At 44.1% G+C, this 14349-nt stretch overlaps 4 protein-coding genes across 7 annotated transcripts; all 4 read left to right on the top strand.

Annotated features, from left to right (window-relative positions):
• Positions 1 to 127: 127 nt before the first annotated feature.
• Positions 128 to 2546, top strand: mettl9 (methyltransferase 9, His-X-His N1-histidine). 2 transcript variants are annotated; one of them, XM_088360443.1, is made up of 6 exons: positions 128 to 375; positions 464 to 619; positions 784 to 974; positions 1059 to 1268; positions 1436 to 1620; positions 1753 to 2546. In XM_088360443.1, the coding sequence occupies exons 2-6, from the start codon at positions 527 to 529 to the stop codon at positions 1980 to 1982; spliced, it is 909 nt and encodes a 302-aa protein (XP_088216569.1). In that variant the 5' UTR covers positions 128 to 375; positions 464 to 526; the 3' UTR covers positions 1983 to 2546. The 2 variants fall into 2 exon arrangements, with proteins under 2 accessions (XP_088216569.1, XP_088216568.1); XM_088360442.1 differs by lacking the exon at positions 128 to 375 and having other exon boundaries at positions 449 to 619.
• A 417-nt stretch (positions 2547 to 2963) lies between these two features.
• LOC148382954 (ER lumen protein-retaining receptor 2) lies at positions 2964 to 5554 on the top strand. Its single transcript, XM_088360444.1, has 5 exons — positions 2964 to 3233; positions 3775 to 3875; positions 3972 to 4130; positions 4249 to 4501; positions 4625 to 5554. The coding sequence occupies exons 1-5, from the start codon at positions 3143 to 3145 to the stop codon at positions 4657 to 4659; spliced, it is 639 nt and encodes a 212-aa protein (XP_088216570.1). The 5' UTR covers positions 2964 to 3142; the 3' UTR covers positions 4660 to 5554.
• Positions 5555 to 5905: 351 nt separating this feature from the next.
• Positions 5906 to 9124, top strand: LOC148382953 (uncharacterized). The gene is made up of 7 exons (XM_088360755.1): positions 5906 to 6155; positions 6254 to 6456; positions 6534 to 6608; positions 6708 to 6800; positions 6924 to 7034; positions 7109 to 7232; positions 7314 to 9124. The coding sequence occupies exons 1-7, from the start codon at positions 6146 to 6148 to the stop codon at positions 8885 to 8887; spliced, it is 2190 nt and encodes a 729-aa protein (XP_088216881.1). The 5' UTR covers positions 5906 to 6145; the 3' UTR covers positions 8888 to 9124.
• A 243-nt stretch (positions 9125 to 9367) lies between these two features.
• LOC148382952 (uncharacterized) lies at positions 9368 to 13987 on the top strand. Of its 3 annotated transcripts, none has more exons than XM_088360752.1 (8): positions 9368 to 9565; positions 10215 to 10417; positions 10616 to 10717; positions 10897 to 10992; positions 11136 to 11246; positions 11466 to 11589; positions 11711 to 11953; positions 12020 to 13987. In XM_088360752.1, exons 1-8 carry the CDS (start codon positions 9538 to 9540, stop codon positions 13732 to 13734), a joined length of 2622 nt encoding a protein of 873 aa, XP_088216878.1. In that variant the 5' UTR covers positions 9368 to 9537; the 3' UTR covers positions 13735 to 13987. The 3 variants fall into 3 exon arrangements, with proteins under 3 accessions (XP_088216878.1, XP_088216877.1, XP_088216879.1); XM_088360753.1 differs by having other exon boundaries at positions 9369 to 9565; positions 10215 to 10306; positions 10381 to 10417; positions 11711 to 13987; XM_088360751.1 differs by having other exon boundaries at positions 11711 to 13987.
• Positions 13988 to 14349: the final 362 nt, after the last annotated feature.

The raw sequence follows: 14349 nt of genomic DNA, 5'->3' as shown, positions 1-14349 counted from the left end.
TAACAATCAACTGAGTATTGAGGTTTTCTGTAATGTTCGTGTGTGATTTTTATTGTTGTTAATATTATAGCCGGATACTTTCCAGCAAACCCGGACATGTTTAGTGGTTACACCGGAAGTGTCATAGGCGGAAATATTTGTTTTCCTTCTGGGCAGGGCAGAGCAGAGGCTTACGTGGGTTTGCCACCGGCCAAAGCTGACGGATGAACACTTCCCGGCGTTTTTAAATCCACCGCACCCTCGAGTTTGTTTGCTTGCTTGCTTGTTTTGGACGCGAATTGTCCTGGCGTGTGGATTTACGATCGATTACTGCCCCTTGACCCGTTTATCTTCTTGCGTCTTCAATGTTAACATCTCGCTGGTCTCCCCGGTCCAGTGAGTTCGTTGACTTCTACCTGACTGCGTCTATGGGTCAACTGTCCGCTTGCTCACACAGTTGTTGTCCATTATGTGTCATCTACAGCTGAGGACATTGATTTTTGTGGCGTGGGTGCTGGGTTACGTCGTCTTTCTGCACTCCCTCAAGATGACGGCTAAGTACGCGAGAGGTTCACTGGCACGCTCACTTTTAGTGAACATGATGAACGAAGGGGAAGGAACATCCATGGAGACACAGGAGGTAGGATGACAACACGTCATCACTCGCACAGGTTTAATGACTGACTATACAATTGGTGGCAAGTTGGATGAGCGTTGTTTTGCTCAGACCCTTCCCCAGTTCTGTCATTGATTTTCCTGCAAAGTCCTGAAGGTTTCACAAAATGTTGTTTTCTTTTGTTGCAGTGGTACAGATGCTGCCCCGATCTGCTTGGAGAGTCTCTCCGACCTCTGTTTGTTCAGAGTCATCTAGATTCAGGCACCAAGGCATTCCTCAAGCAAAGCATTGAGAAGTCAAACTGGTTGTTCACACAACTTTATCACTCGTTTGTATCAAGTGTCCTTACCCCTATGGTTTCACGCACCTCCATTAATGGGTGAGTCCATTCGTGGAAACACAGCTGTCTCCATTTTCATACGGAATCCACTTTTTTTTTTTACCCGTGCGCTCTCCTGCTTAGGTTTCTGGGGCGTGGATCTATGTTTGTGTTTTCCGTGGAGCAATTTCAGAAACTCCTAAAGATCGGCCCAGATTGGAAGGCAGACAAACTTCTGGACCTCGGAGCTGGTGATGGGGCTGTCACAGAAATTATGAGAGGCCATTTCAGGGAAATTTATGTTACTGAGGTCTCGCCACCGATGAAATGGCATCTGCAAAGGAGGAATTTCATGTAAGGATTTGGAGGTTTGTTTTTATACAATCAATAGTCCTCCACCGATTCACTCTCCACCCCTCCATTATTGGTTGCAAACGTTTTTTTTTTTAAATCGGCATCAAAATATGTTTAGCAAACTTGCTGTTGACCATTCTTATTTGTATTTGTCGCTTCATCCACAGGTTGATGGGTATCGACGAGTGGCAGCGGAGCGGCCTTCAGTATGATGTCATCAGTTGTCTGAACCTGTTGGACCGCTGCGAGGATCCTCTACATCTCCTGCAGGACATCAGGCGATCGCTCGTTCCCCACACCGGACGCCTCATTCTGGCTGCTGTTCTTCCCTTCCAGCCTTACATAGAAGTTGGTCAGTTCACACCAGTACATTTTGTCCGAATCGGTTTGTCCTTTTACAGAATACAATTTTTGCACCGTCTTCTGAATGGTGGTTTATTTGAAAGTATTTTTGGGTCACCAATTCTGTGTGATTTCTTGATAGGTGGGAGATGGCAGCGTCCCCAAGAACACCTCATCATACAAGGAAAGACATGGGAGGAGCAAGTAACCAGTCTGTCACATGACGTCTTCCAAAAGTCGGGATTTGAGGTAGAGACTGTGACCCGATTGCCATATCTCTGTGAAGGGGACATGTACAACAAATACTATGTTCTCGACGATGCAGTTTTTGTTTTGAAGGCGTCGAATGTGACTGAAGAGTTTGTTCAATGAAGAACGGAGCTAGGTGTGAGGGTGCACCTATTTTGCCAAAATGAATGGCTTTCAAGTCAAATTGATGTAAAAAAAAAACTTTTGTGACAGTGATACCTCATCAGTTGTAAGAAAAGGTGACTTTTTTCCCTTAGCTTGAGCTGTTTAGGGATGGTACACATCGCTGTATTGTACTGTATTACGTTTTTATGTGGGAAGTAGAAAGTAAATTGTTTACCTTTCCACGTCAATGTGAAAAATCCAATCTAAATGCACATTCATTTACATGATTTCAATGACTAATTAATCCATTTTTATACTTGCATACATGATAGTGGTAGATTAAGGTGCCCTCAAATGAGACCCATTTTATTTTTTTAACAAAACCTGTTCTGAATAGCACAAATATTGAAATCAGTGTTGTGCAGTCAATTTCAGTACCTCATTATGTACAGGTTGAAATTAAGCTGGAAATAAACATCCACTAGCTCTGTGGTTTTATAATGGAGGAGTGGAAGAGGATTCCACTGATAAGCTGTTACTTGTGTTAGAAAATTACTGTAGCCATTAAAATGATCTACCCTTTTTGCGTAGTTTCAATTTTGTTGCCAACGGTTTAGACATGTCTGAGTGTTCAAGTTATATTGCTTAGTGAATCCTGATACAAGCAATATTTGTATTCTAATGCAGTGAGTTCCTAAATAAAGAATATGATTACATTTAACAGCTGAAAGATGCCATATTTGGGCTTTTTTTCCCCCAGTATGCTTTTTATTTCAATCGCAACAGTATTGACAGACACAAATTGTTGCACGTTAGAGAAACGCATGCAAGGAAATTACGTTTTGCTTGACTTTACGTGTTAGCGCCGAATTAAGAAATTCCGAGTGTTTTTCCGCATAAACGCAACGTGAGTGAACATAAATTATGACAACGGCGTAAAGTGCTCTTTCTATTGGTCGAAACCAGAAGCGGATCCGATTTCCTATTGGCTATTATAGTTTTCGTCACGCCCCCGAGCCACGTCGCGCATCACTCGCCATTTTCCCCCAATCTTAGCGGGCTCCAAACACTTTATCCTGTTATTTTCACCCAAAAGCGATAAGGGCCCACATTTGAGGTCATCTGAGACTCTTTTTGGATCACTGCGCAGTATTTAGTCCCTTCACGTCTGCTGAAACATGAATATCTTCAGGCTAACCGGCGATCTGTCCCACCTAGCAGCCATCATCATCTTGCTACTAAAAATATGGAAAAGCCGTTCCTGTGCCGGTAAGTCGCAACACGAGCAACCTTTAGCACTCGCACTTATATATATATATAGTGTCAATATGTTTAGGACATGTGAAGTTCCATCGTACACATCTGTAGTCGTATTGTCAGTTAGTTGTAGCTAGCCTGCTAATTCACAGGTGTGTCATGTCGTACATTAATGAACGGTTGTCACATTTTGCAGCGCAATAGCGGCTAAATTAATTCTAGCTTCATTTGGTATGCAAGGAACCTAAGAGGAGCTTCGTGGTTTGGTTACTAGATGCTTGCTATGCAGCTTTGTTAGTGCAGCGGAAAGCTAACTTTAGGTTCAAGGGATCAAAGTCCAGTTGATCTCAGAACGATTACTGGTGCTTTTTCCGATTTATCTTCATTTTATTTTGGCAAGAAAGGTAACTTGGTTTTGGTGGTGTGGTCTCTGTCTGACGTGGCATCAAACACCACCCTTCAGTCTTAACAGATGACACGCATCGACTTGACATCAACCTAAAAGGATTGTTCCGATGCGTCTATGAAACTGCTTGTTTTTGTCTCCTCGCAGGAATTTCCGGAAAGAGTCAGATCCTTTTTGCCTTGGTCTTCACCACTCGCTACTTGGACTTGCTCACATCCTTCATCTCTCTCTACAACACAACCATGAAAGTGAGGCCCTGCAGACATGCAAAATTGTCACGTTGTTTGTCCACCACTTTCTCGACTAGATTTGCATGGAGCAACTTCTGCCCGTTTGTCTTTCAGGTCATCTATATCGGATGTGCGTATGCCACCGTCTACCTGATCTACATGAAGTTCAAAGCGACGTACGACGGAAACCATGATACATTCCGAGTGGAGTTTCTCATCGTTCCTGTCGGTGGCCTCGCGTTTCTCGTTAATCACGACTTCTCCCCGCTGGAGGTCAGGCTCACTATTTGTTGACACTGTGGCAGAAAAGTAGATGATGGAGCTAACCTCCAATACATCTATATTCTTCTCATGTCACCAACATTGAGTCCTTTGCTCTGTTGCGCTCCAGATCCTGTGGACTTTCTCCATCTACTTGGAATCAGTGGCCATCCTGCCGCAGCTCTTCTTGATCAGCAAAACGGGCGAGGCTGAGACCATCACCACCCACTACTTGTTCTTCTTGGGACTCTACAGAGCCCTGTACCTCATCAACTGGATATGGAGGTTCTACTTTGAGGGATTCTTCGACATGATCGCCATTGTTGCAGGGGTGGTGCAAACCATCCTCTATTGTGACTTCTTCTACTTGTATGTAACGAAAGGTAAGTCCTGCTGCCTTTCCATATCTGTCCGTGGATATGATGCACTGAGCACATCATGTAGTATATGATTTTGTTTTAAGAAAAATGTTTTGCAAATGACTGTCACAATTTCTCTCATTGTAGTTCTCAAAGGGAAGAAGCTTAGTTTGCCTGCTTAAGTGCCCAAAAGACTGAAAGAGGGGGACGGACGGGCCAGGAGGAGGAGACGACGCAGTGGATAGCTGGGACTCCCCTCTTGCCATCAATCAACCAACCAACCAACCAACCACTCCCTCCTTTTCAACTCCCTCTAGGCTAGATAGAGTAAGATGCCTGAGACAGAGCAAGTAGGAGCAGCTGTCAGCATTGTCTACTGACCCAGCATCTGCAGAAGCTTGATCTAAGCTTATTGGCTCTCTGTTTGACGCATCTTGCATTAAGTTTTTTTATTACTTTGTATAAAGGAAGGGCAACAAAGTGAGAAACATTTTCTATGTTCAAAAAAAAAACTTATCTGAAGATATGTTTGAGGTTTGCAATTTCATTTGGCCTTGTACAATACTGAAGCAGTTATGGTGGGCTATTCACTTTTTGAGGTGGTATGTGTTCGCAATAAATGCACATTGCTTTTCTGTCACTTGCATTTTGAGAGAAAGAATCCATCAAACTTGGTGGGGAAAAAAAATCAAATCGTAATCACTTTTAGCAGCAAACAGTCATGTTTTTTAAACGTGATTTTTTTCAAAAAATACAGTATATTTAAGTGGCTTTCTCCACCCATCATATTCATTATACTGATTTGTGAGTGCTCATTAAACTGTTCGGGAAACATTACAGTAATGCAGGGTTTGTATATTTCTGGTGGGTGCAGATGTTCATCATCTTTGTAATGAACAAGTCACAATTGTCCCACTGTTGTGTATAATTGTAACTTTTAGATGACACTAATGCTCTACAGATACGGCTGTAGTTGGCTTTGTTTTCTAGGTGTTCACGCAGGCAATTAAAAATGTTCAATTATCAGCTTTTTCAACATGTTGCCAATGCCACCATAAATAAAGGTGATACAATCGCTTTGTCTTGTGGTGCTTACTATCACAACTGCATGCAAATTTTGTGAGAAGTGATGATGAGGTCAAATGGGATTTTCAAATTTGCACATGCAGTTATGTTATTCGTGTCATTTTATTTTCCCACTACATCAAAATCATCTGAAAGAAAAATCACTGACATAATGCAAACAATTGGTGACACGAAATTTTGGTTTAAGAATAGGGTGAAAAGATGTCCTGACGTCATTGTCTTCTTCGTTTTGTTTTACGGCAGGGTGGCACCAGCTTCAATGCGCATTACTGACACCTACTGGTTGAAGTTATGAACTAAAAAAAGAACCAATCACTTGCGGAAAAAGACAATCCCACCTCATGCACACAACACTAGTTCTGATAATTAAGTCAACACGCATAAAAGTTACTCAATTAAGAATGATTTTATTTCCGTAAATTTTGTGCAAGTGGTTTTGGAAGAAGCGGACTCTTTATACTGTGACAACCATATCGGACACAAAATACCATCGGACCGGAAAGCTTGAACGTCAACCGACACTCGAGTCTCCGCGGAAATTAGTTTGGTAAAGTGGGCGCATTTACAGTTTGGAAAATAGAAATGAATACAGGTAGGCGCATTCAATAAAAACGATCCGTACGTGCAAGTTATTTTGGCAACATTTGGTAATTTGGGAAAGTTTCATTGACCTCTTCATATTTCATGTAGGTGTCCAACTTCCGTTGTCTGCTTTGCGCCTACTGGTGTCCCCAGTTAAACTCGTCTCTGCGGCAATCTGGCAGATCATCGATCAACGAGTTGTGACTGATTATGAGATGGTGGAGGATTTTGTTTGCATGGTTACAGACGTCGTGCCAGAGATGATCACCGACTGTCAGCGGAAACAAATCATCCTGGGCCTCAGAGCACAAGTTAGTTGGTCACTCCAAATTAGGACACAACTGTAAATACAATTGATATATTAATTGTAATTCATTTTTGGTTTTAGATGGTCCTAGAGTTATGTCATTTGGAAGGCAAGACTCATTTCAATGATGTAGAGCAGCACCTGGATCGAATGAAGGTAGAAAACATGACCGGAGTGGAAAAGGTCATCTCATTTGAAGACCTTCTACAAGTTGTGACTTATCTGCTGCTCATGAGATTTCGCAATGTTTTGCAGAGCTTTGCTGAAAATGACAACCCATGCTCAAGTTTTGTGGATTTTGTAAAACACTTGCTGAATGATCCTGCTGAGAGGGAACACTTTTTTACAGTAAGTGCTAATTCTTCCCAATGAAGAAAATCGGGATATTTTCAGATCAAAACTGGCACCCTGACTTTCTGATGTTAAATGCCAATCCAATTGAACATGTGTTGTCTGTTGTTTTTCTTTTAGGAGGTTTTTCCCAAGGAGTTTGGCCCATCATATGACAAGGCTCTTAAGTCCCTGGTGGAGCTCTTTCTGTGCAGACTTGAGAAATTTCTTTCTGAGCAAACTTTCCAACAGGTACAAACACGAAAACATGAATATATGACAAAGCCATTAGTTGTAATCACAAGCACATGTATTTTTCCATGTAGGTTGCTTCCACATGTAGTGAGGTGTCCTCTGTTCTGGGCGACTCTTTGAAAACAATGCGTAGCTGTGATGCGCTCACAAATCTGCTTCAGTATCACAAGGGCCACAGCCTACTTGAACCCAATGGCAAGTGGTTTTTCATTTCATTTTAATTCATAGTTTTTATTAATTATGACCACAACTTTGCAAAAACAACTGTTTTTACAGATATTTTCTCAGACAGCACCTACATCATGTCTGCTCTCAAGTGTGCTGCAGTAAAAGGTAATTCCCCGCAGGAGACCCCTTCATCTTCTCCATGCAAAAAAGCAACCACGGGGAATAGAACGGAAGAGGATATGCTGGTTAACGAATGTGTTTCCAGTCCAATGGAAGCATCTCCCGATTGCTCTGACAGTAAGGATATTGGAAGTGAAGAATCTTCCTGGTCTTTCTATTCAAATGAGAGCTCTCTGAGTAGTCCAAGTTCATGGTTCAACAACTCGGGTGAGGATGCCTTGGATGTGGCCTCTGTCCATTCATCTTCACATGAGGTCACTCCCGTGACAAATAAGGAAAAGGCATCACCGAAACGTCGGGCCAGCAAAAAGAGCGTCCCTCCAAAAAAGTCTCGTCAAGTCAAAAGTCCCAAGTCAAAGTCCCAAGTCAAGTGCTTCATCTGCAATGAGCGAGTGAGCACCAAACTGAGAGCCCACGTGAGAAGCCACTTTCCGGACGGCCAGTATACCTGCCCACATTGCAACAGCAAATTTAAGCTTCTCTCATCCCTGAAGACTCATTTAGTCAAACGATGCTACGATCACGCTCAGCAGCGAGACGATCCCGAGCCCGGGCAGGATCTTTATAAATGCGACCGCTGCGAGAAGGCCTTTGAGTTCAGCCTCTCGCTGGAAGCCCATAAGCAGACTCATCACGAACTCTACTGCAGTGTGTGCAGGAAAGTCCTAAAAGATGCAGCGACATTAGAAAGGCACAAGGCCTCCCACACGGAGTTTCAGTGTACTCGCTGTGAGACAACCTTCGTTCTTTTTAAGCCGCTGCGCAAACATTATCAACATTTCCACAAGGTTTGCAGACCCTTTCAGTGCATTCACTGCTCGCAAACATTCTCAAGGCTGGAGTACATGATCCGACACGAATGGAGGCACGCTGGTCATCTGCCGCTAAAGTGCAATATTTGCGCCATGGGATTTCGAAACGATTGCGATTTGGTTTCGCACCAGAGGGTTCACACGAAGGAGAAACCCTACCTCTGCGGAGACTGCGGGAAAACCTTTTCGCAGAGGACCAACCTGCTCCGGCACCACCGTTTTGTCCATAGTGAGGAGAAAGACAAGAAGAAATACTTCTGTGCCGAGTGTCAGACGTATTTTAAAGAGAAAGGAGCGCTCCTCCAGCACAACAAGCGCAAACACATCGACCAATGCACCCGCCGTTGTCTTTGTCCGTACTGCGGGAAGTCCATTTCTGTGTCATCCATCGCCAGACATAAGTTGCTCCATACGGGAGAGAGACCTTTGAAATGCAACGCAAATGGTTGTAACAAGACTTTCCTGACTGCTACTGAACAGAAGAAACACTTCCTCACGCACCACTCCACCGAACGACCATTCAAATGTGATACTTGCGGGAAGGGCTTTATCTCAATTGGTCTACGGAATGCACACGCTCGGCTCCATTCAGGCCAAAAGCCGTTTGTGTGCGACATCTGCATTAAGGCTTTCTCAAGGCGCCACACACTCAATAGACACAAGAAGCTTGTGCATGCATTTCCAATTTAGGATTCAGTCCTAATGCTGGTTCTTTACTCAAATTTAAACATAGCTTGAGATCAATGTCCATTTGTAGCTACGGTAAACATGACCGTAATAACTAACGACCCTGTGTACTGTAGTTTAGTTTTGAAGCTATTAACTATTGTGAGACACAAATGTAGTTTAAAAAAAAAACACCACAATGTCTAACATGAAGCTTGCCGATACTGTCCTGCTAATCAAACAAATAAACTCTTGAATAAATATGGTCTCGGTGAGTTCTATCTTGTACCCTTGAGCACTACTCACTTTATTTTTAGCAAAGGCATTATTGTCTCACCACTGACAGAAAATTTATAAATAATTTTCCCCCATCAGAATTATATTATTATTATATTTTAGTCCTATGTAAAGACTATGTTTACAAACAATTAGCCGATATTAAAACGTAATTGTCAAAACATATCCGACGACGCGTAGAGGAAACGGAACCATTAATTCAAAGTGTAGTCCGTCGGAATGTTATTCCGAACGGAACGCAAAGGCAACCGTTGACGCACAAAGCTCCATTTCCTACGGTGTTTTGAGATATTTGCTGTTTAAAAATATCTTGGTGTTGGAGTGTTGACTCACGCACGTACATTCACCCCACTGCGGTGTAATGTGAATATATTAGGATGGAAGAAGGTTCCTCCGAACAACCCGGTGAGTGAAAACTAGGCGGATTAGTTGAGCTAGGCCGCAACGCAGTGGGCGCGCGGGAATAGCATTGCTAACTCGTGTCGGACACCGGTTTGCTGCTCAAATTATGATTTTTTGTTGCGGGGAAACACTTTTATTTATGTTACTTAACTTGCCTGTGATTGACTTTGTCTAGCATTTGCTTCAAAGTACGTGTGAATTGGTTACATTTTAGGTTATTTTTTCCGCTGCCTTAGCAGTCACAAGCTAAGATAAGCGCTTGACTTTGGCTGGTGAAGTCAATCGTACTTCATTAAATTTATTATATTTATGGTACATATGTAATTCAACGAGTATTTCGGCAGAAATGGTCTCGTGATGTTTGATTTAATTACGCTTGACTTGTACTTATTCTCCACTAAGGAACAGCTAGTCCGACTGCGTCAAGTGAGCTGAAAGATTTAATTACATTCTATTATTGTAGGCATCTATTCTGGTTTGCTTACAGTGCATATGTTAAAAAAGTTATGGGCGTGAGTTTTTCAGTTTCATAACGATCGATGTATAGCTGCTGTCTCTTTAAGATGTAGTTCTGAGTCTCAAATATGTCAGTGTGCTTGTGGTGAAGAAAAAAAAGTATATGATTTAGTCGTCCATTTGTCTTCACACCCAGGTCCATCTCTCCCCTTCCCCACTCTGAGCTTCCTGGTTCCTCCGGTTCGTCTGGTCTCCGCAGCCATCTGGCAAACCATAGAGCAGAAGACTGTATCGGATTATGGACTGCTTGAAGAGTTTGTGTTTATGGTTACCGACATTGTTCCTCAACTCCTTTCAACCAGGCAACGCGCGGAACTCATCTTGGGCCTGAGAGCACGGGTACAAAAATAGAACCTGAACTCTTATCTCTGTTATGCATCAATTTGTTGAGGAAGTGCTAGTCGTACTGCAATGGTTCTCAAACTTTTCACCATCAAAATAATGAGATACAAATACTAGAATAGTATTTAATTCTACAAGTAATTGAGATGAATAGAGGTGCAGTGTCATAAGATTCTTTTCTCTTCATGACTGCAGCTCATCCTGGAGCTGTGCCGCTCTGAGGAGACGGCCAACATCCAAACCATTCAGCCGCATCTTGATCGTATGCAAAACCTTCAATCACTGTGGAAAGTGGAGGTGAGTAGCGTGGTCAAGCATTTAAAAGCGAGGTTGATTTCTTTCAGATGACAATTTTGCTGTGTCAGGCAGTATAATGCTAATATAACATGCGCAACCTCATTAATGGTATCACTGGATAGATTTTGCAATCCGATTCTCTCTGACCTTTGTCTATTTTGACTGCTTTTGTTTTGCAGACCAGTAATGCAACTCCAGACATTTCTGACTCTCATTTTATGAGCCTCGTCCGGAATTTGCTGAGAAATGCAGAAGAAAGGAACAACTTTTTTCAAGTAAGTTGTTTTTCACTTTGATGGCGCCAAGAGGTATTTTCAGGTTCGAATTATGTTGCTAATGCCCTGCTATTTTGACATTCATCATGACATAATCTTGTGTGAGGCTGTTTGCTAAGCAATTGTGAATTTTCTCCGTGCAGGATGTTTTTCCTGAAGACTTTGGTCCCACATATGACAAAGCAATCCAGACGTTGATGTGGCTCTTTCTGTCCAGGCTGGAAAAGCTTATTCCGAGTCAGTCTCTTCAACAGGTGGGTCACAAATGGACTTCTAATTTTTGCCTTTGCCCAGATCTTTTAATGGAAATTAGACATTTTATTCCCTTATTGACATGCAAAACAAAGAAACCCACACGGTTTTTGAAATCCTGCTGTATGCCGTGATCCAGAATATGCAAATCAGGGCTGCATCTTGCCGCCATTGGCTTTTAAACACCAAAGTTACCATTTGATTTTGTATTTCTTTGTCAGATCGCGTCTTTGTTAAGTGACTCATCTTCGGTTCTGAAAGAGTGCATGGAGTCTTTTACTGGGTCGCAGGGGCTCAAAACAGTGTTGGACACACACAAGGACCTCAGCCAGTTGGAGGATGTTGGTAAGCATACATGCATCATTTCATGTCATTAGTTTCACCTCCAATTGATGAAATATATTCCTTCAAATATTGAATTCATGGCACCAATGTTAGCCTAAATATGATATTTCCTTCTTTCTAGAATCTTGCGAGGTTGACAGTGGCATCTTGTCCACTCTCTGTCTTCCTCCTGCGGAAAGAGACGCAATCCTCCATGAGCAAGCCGGAATGGATGCAGAGAGTAGCGTGGTTTACACAGACTGCACAGAGATGGAGGTCGAAGTTGGCAACAAAATGCCATTTGCAGAGGAAAGTGTGCAAAAACAGTGGTTGGGAATTGGTCAGGAAGAGAAGCCAGACGTTGGTACGGAGGCGGCTCAAGAAGGTACACGTGCGAATGATGGTGGAATGGACCACCACCACCACAACCTATCTGAAACTCTTATCATAGGTGAGGATGGCAAGGTGACGGTGCTGGACAGCTTAGCAAAGGCACCGCCGAGCAGACGCGGGAGAAAAAAGAAGCGTCCGGATGATGAAGATTTTCAAGTGCCCGCGGGCATGCGGGATCCCGACTTTGATCTGCTGAAAAGACCGGTGCGAAAGAATCGCGGACTCAAGATGAAACGGCTCCTGTCGCAGTGGCGGAAATCTGGGAGGACGCCGGCCACCAGCAGCAGTAACAGCAGCCCCAAAAAGTATTCCGACTCGCTCGACTCGGCCAAAGGCGACGGCTTGGACGACAGAACGTGCAGCGTGTGCGGCAAGGTGCTGAGCCATGCCAAATTCCTGGAGCGCCACATGAACCAACACACTGAAGAGTTGATGTACTCTTGTGCGGTGTGTCAGAGAAATTTCAAGCACTTCCGCTTCTTGCAGCAACACAAATGCCAAAGCGGCATGACCGAGGCAGAAGCCCAGAAAGAAAACGCGGAGACGGCCGAAGAAGAGGACAGCAAGTCCGCCATCGTTATTTGCGAGCCGGGCGACGAAACGCTGCCCGCCGATGACACGGCGGACGACCCCGATTACACGCTCGCTGACGAAAAGAGGTCCTCCAAAGAATTGGGACAGAAAAGCCCGGAGGAGGCAAAGAATATCCTGGACGGCCCCTACTATTGTCCCCACTGCAGCGTGGAGTTCAAGTGCAAGCAGACGTTCCGCTTTCATTTGCGAAACATCTGCTACAACGAGCAACAGGTGGACCCGGATCAACCCGAAGACGTCCGCCATTGCTTCCGCTGCAACGAGTGCGACAAGGCCTTCAAGTACAAGTCGACTTTGGATTCCCACAAGCAAACGCACAACCCGCTCTACTGCGAGGTTTGCATGAAACTGGTGCGCGATTCCGAAGCCTTGGCCATGCACAAAGAATCGCACACGCCGTTCCAGTGCAACCAGTGCGAGGATAACTTCCCCGTGTTCAAGGCGCTGCATAAGCACTACATCGACGTCCACAATCCCGCCGAGCCTTTCACCTGCGCCCACTGCCAGACCACCTTTGCCAGTTTGAAGCGTTTCATCCGACACGAGTGGAAGCACACCGGCTACCAGCCCTTCCAGTGCCCCCACTGCACCAAAAGATTCCGATCGTACTCCGACCTGGTGGAGCACCAGAAAAAACACACCAAGGCTTATCCCTTCCTTTGCTGGGAGTGCGGCAAGAAATTCCGACACGGCGTCACTCTCACCCGCCACGTGGAGCGCGTGCACCAGTCCGGCGATATCCTCAGCGATAAGGCTTTACCCACCTTTGCGTGCCCCCAGTGCGGGAAGAGCTTCACCTCCAGGAGATGCCTGCTGAAGCACGATAACTTCCATCACAAAGGCATGCGCTTCCCGTGCGAGCACTGCGGCAAGGGCTTCTTCGGGAAAGACGCGCTCGTGAGGCACACCTTGATCCATACGGGCGAAAGGCCGTTCAAATGCGACGACTGCGACAAGTCCTTCCGTTCCTCGGCGGAGCTTAAAATCCACCGCAGATACCATACGGGCGAAAGGCCCTTTAAGTGTAGTATCTGCGAAAAGGGTTTTGTCCAGTCTTGTTTTCTCACGCTACACATGAGAACGCATACTGGAGAGAGACCGTATGTTTGCGCTAACTGTGACAAAGCCTTTTCCAGTTTACACGGCTTGAAAAGACATCGCAGGCTCGTCCACGCATAGTTAACGCAAACGCCGATTCTGACACGATGGCGGGAAACATCCTATTTGTTCATACGAAAAAGTGAGCTTGGGGAACAGGAAAGGGGTCAGCTTGTGCTTCTTTCTCTGCTTGTCACGTCATGGGGACTGTAAATTGCTTAAATGTAACTGTATTTTTTACAGAAATGTTTGCTGTTAGTTCTACATAAGGTTAGTATGTGCAAATGATAAAACATTAACTTCTTTGGGAATAAATTTGGTTTTCTTCAGCAAATTCAGCTTTTATTGGTTATTGACTTGAACATGAACGAACACCTCATTTGCACTTCACCGTCGTCATGGTGGTACAATATCAAACTAAGACCGGACAGCATGTTCAGTGTAACATTGTTCAACAAACCGAACGAATCGAATACAAGCAATAATAATGAACAGCAGTGTCATTATTTGTGTGCATTTATTTGTAATTGTGTCGCAGCACTGAAATGTGCCATTGTGTGACAAAGTCTTCTGCATCTGCAAAAAATGTCCCAATATTTCTGTGAACTTTGACTGACCACAGACAGTAAATGTTGAAGCAGGCCTGCTCAAACTCTGCAAGTGGAGGAAAGCTGCTAACACCTCAGGATGGAGACT

The sequence above is a fragment of the Syngnathus floridae genome, chromosome 18 (genome assembly GCF_059516105.1).
Source record: "Syngnathus floridae isolate MCC-2025c chromosome 18, RoL_Sflo_1.0, whole genome shotgun sequence".
Classification (NCBI taxonomy): Eukaryota; Metazoa; Chordata; class Actinopteri; order Syngnathiformes; family Syngnathidae; genus Syngnathus; species Syngnathus floridae.
This window is presented reverse-complemented; position numbering and strand designations above follow the sequence as displayed.

Bases quoted from the DNA above. Each gene is read 5' to 3' on its own strand.
- mettl9 (XM_088360442.1), top strand. From the start codon at position 449: ATGTGTCATCTACAGCTGAGGACATTGATTTTTGTGGCGTGGGTGCTG. The intron at 1,269-1,435 runs GTAAGGATTTGG...CTTCATCCACAG, and splicing joins CTGCAAAGGAGGAATTTCAT to GTTGATGGGTATCGACGAGT. The intron at 1,621-1,752 runs GTCAGTTCACAC...ATTTCTTGATAG, and splicing joins CCAGCCTTACATAGAAGTTG to GTGGGAGATGGCAGCGTCCC.
- LOC148382954 (XM_088360444.1), top strand. From the start codon at position 3,143: ATGAATATCTTCAGGCTAACCGGCGATCTGTCCCACCTAGCAGCCATC. The intron at 3,234-3,774 runs GTAAGTCGCAAC...GTCTCCTCGCAG, and splicing joins GAAAAGCCGTTCCTGTGCCG to GAATTTCCGGAAAGAGTCAG. The intron at 4,502-4,624 runs GTAAGTCCTGCT...CTCTCATTGTAG, and splicing joins CTACTTGTATGTAACGAAAG to TTCTCAAAGGGAAGAAGCTT.
- LOC148382953 (XM_088360755.1), top strand. The intron at 6,609-6,707 runs GTAGAAAACATG...AATGTTTTGCAG, and splicing joins AGCACCTGGATCGAATGAAG to AGCTTTGCTGAAAATGACAA. The intron at 7,035-7,108 runs GTACAAACACGA...TTTTCCATGTAG, and splicing joins CTGAGCAAACTTTCCAACAG to GTTGCTTCCACATGTAGTGA.
- LOC148382952 (XM_088360751.1), top strand. From the start codon at position 9,538: ATGGAAGAAGGTTCCTCCGAACAACCCG. The intron at 9,566-10,214 runs GTGAGTGAAAAC...CTTCACACCCAG, and splicing joins AGGTTCCTCCGAACAACCCG to GTCCATCTCTCCCCTTCCCC. The intron at 11,247-11,465 runs GTGGGTCACAAA...TTTCTTTGTCAG, and splicing joins CGAGTCAGTCTCTTCAACAG to ATCGCGTCTTTGTTAAGTGA.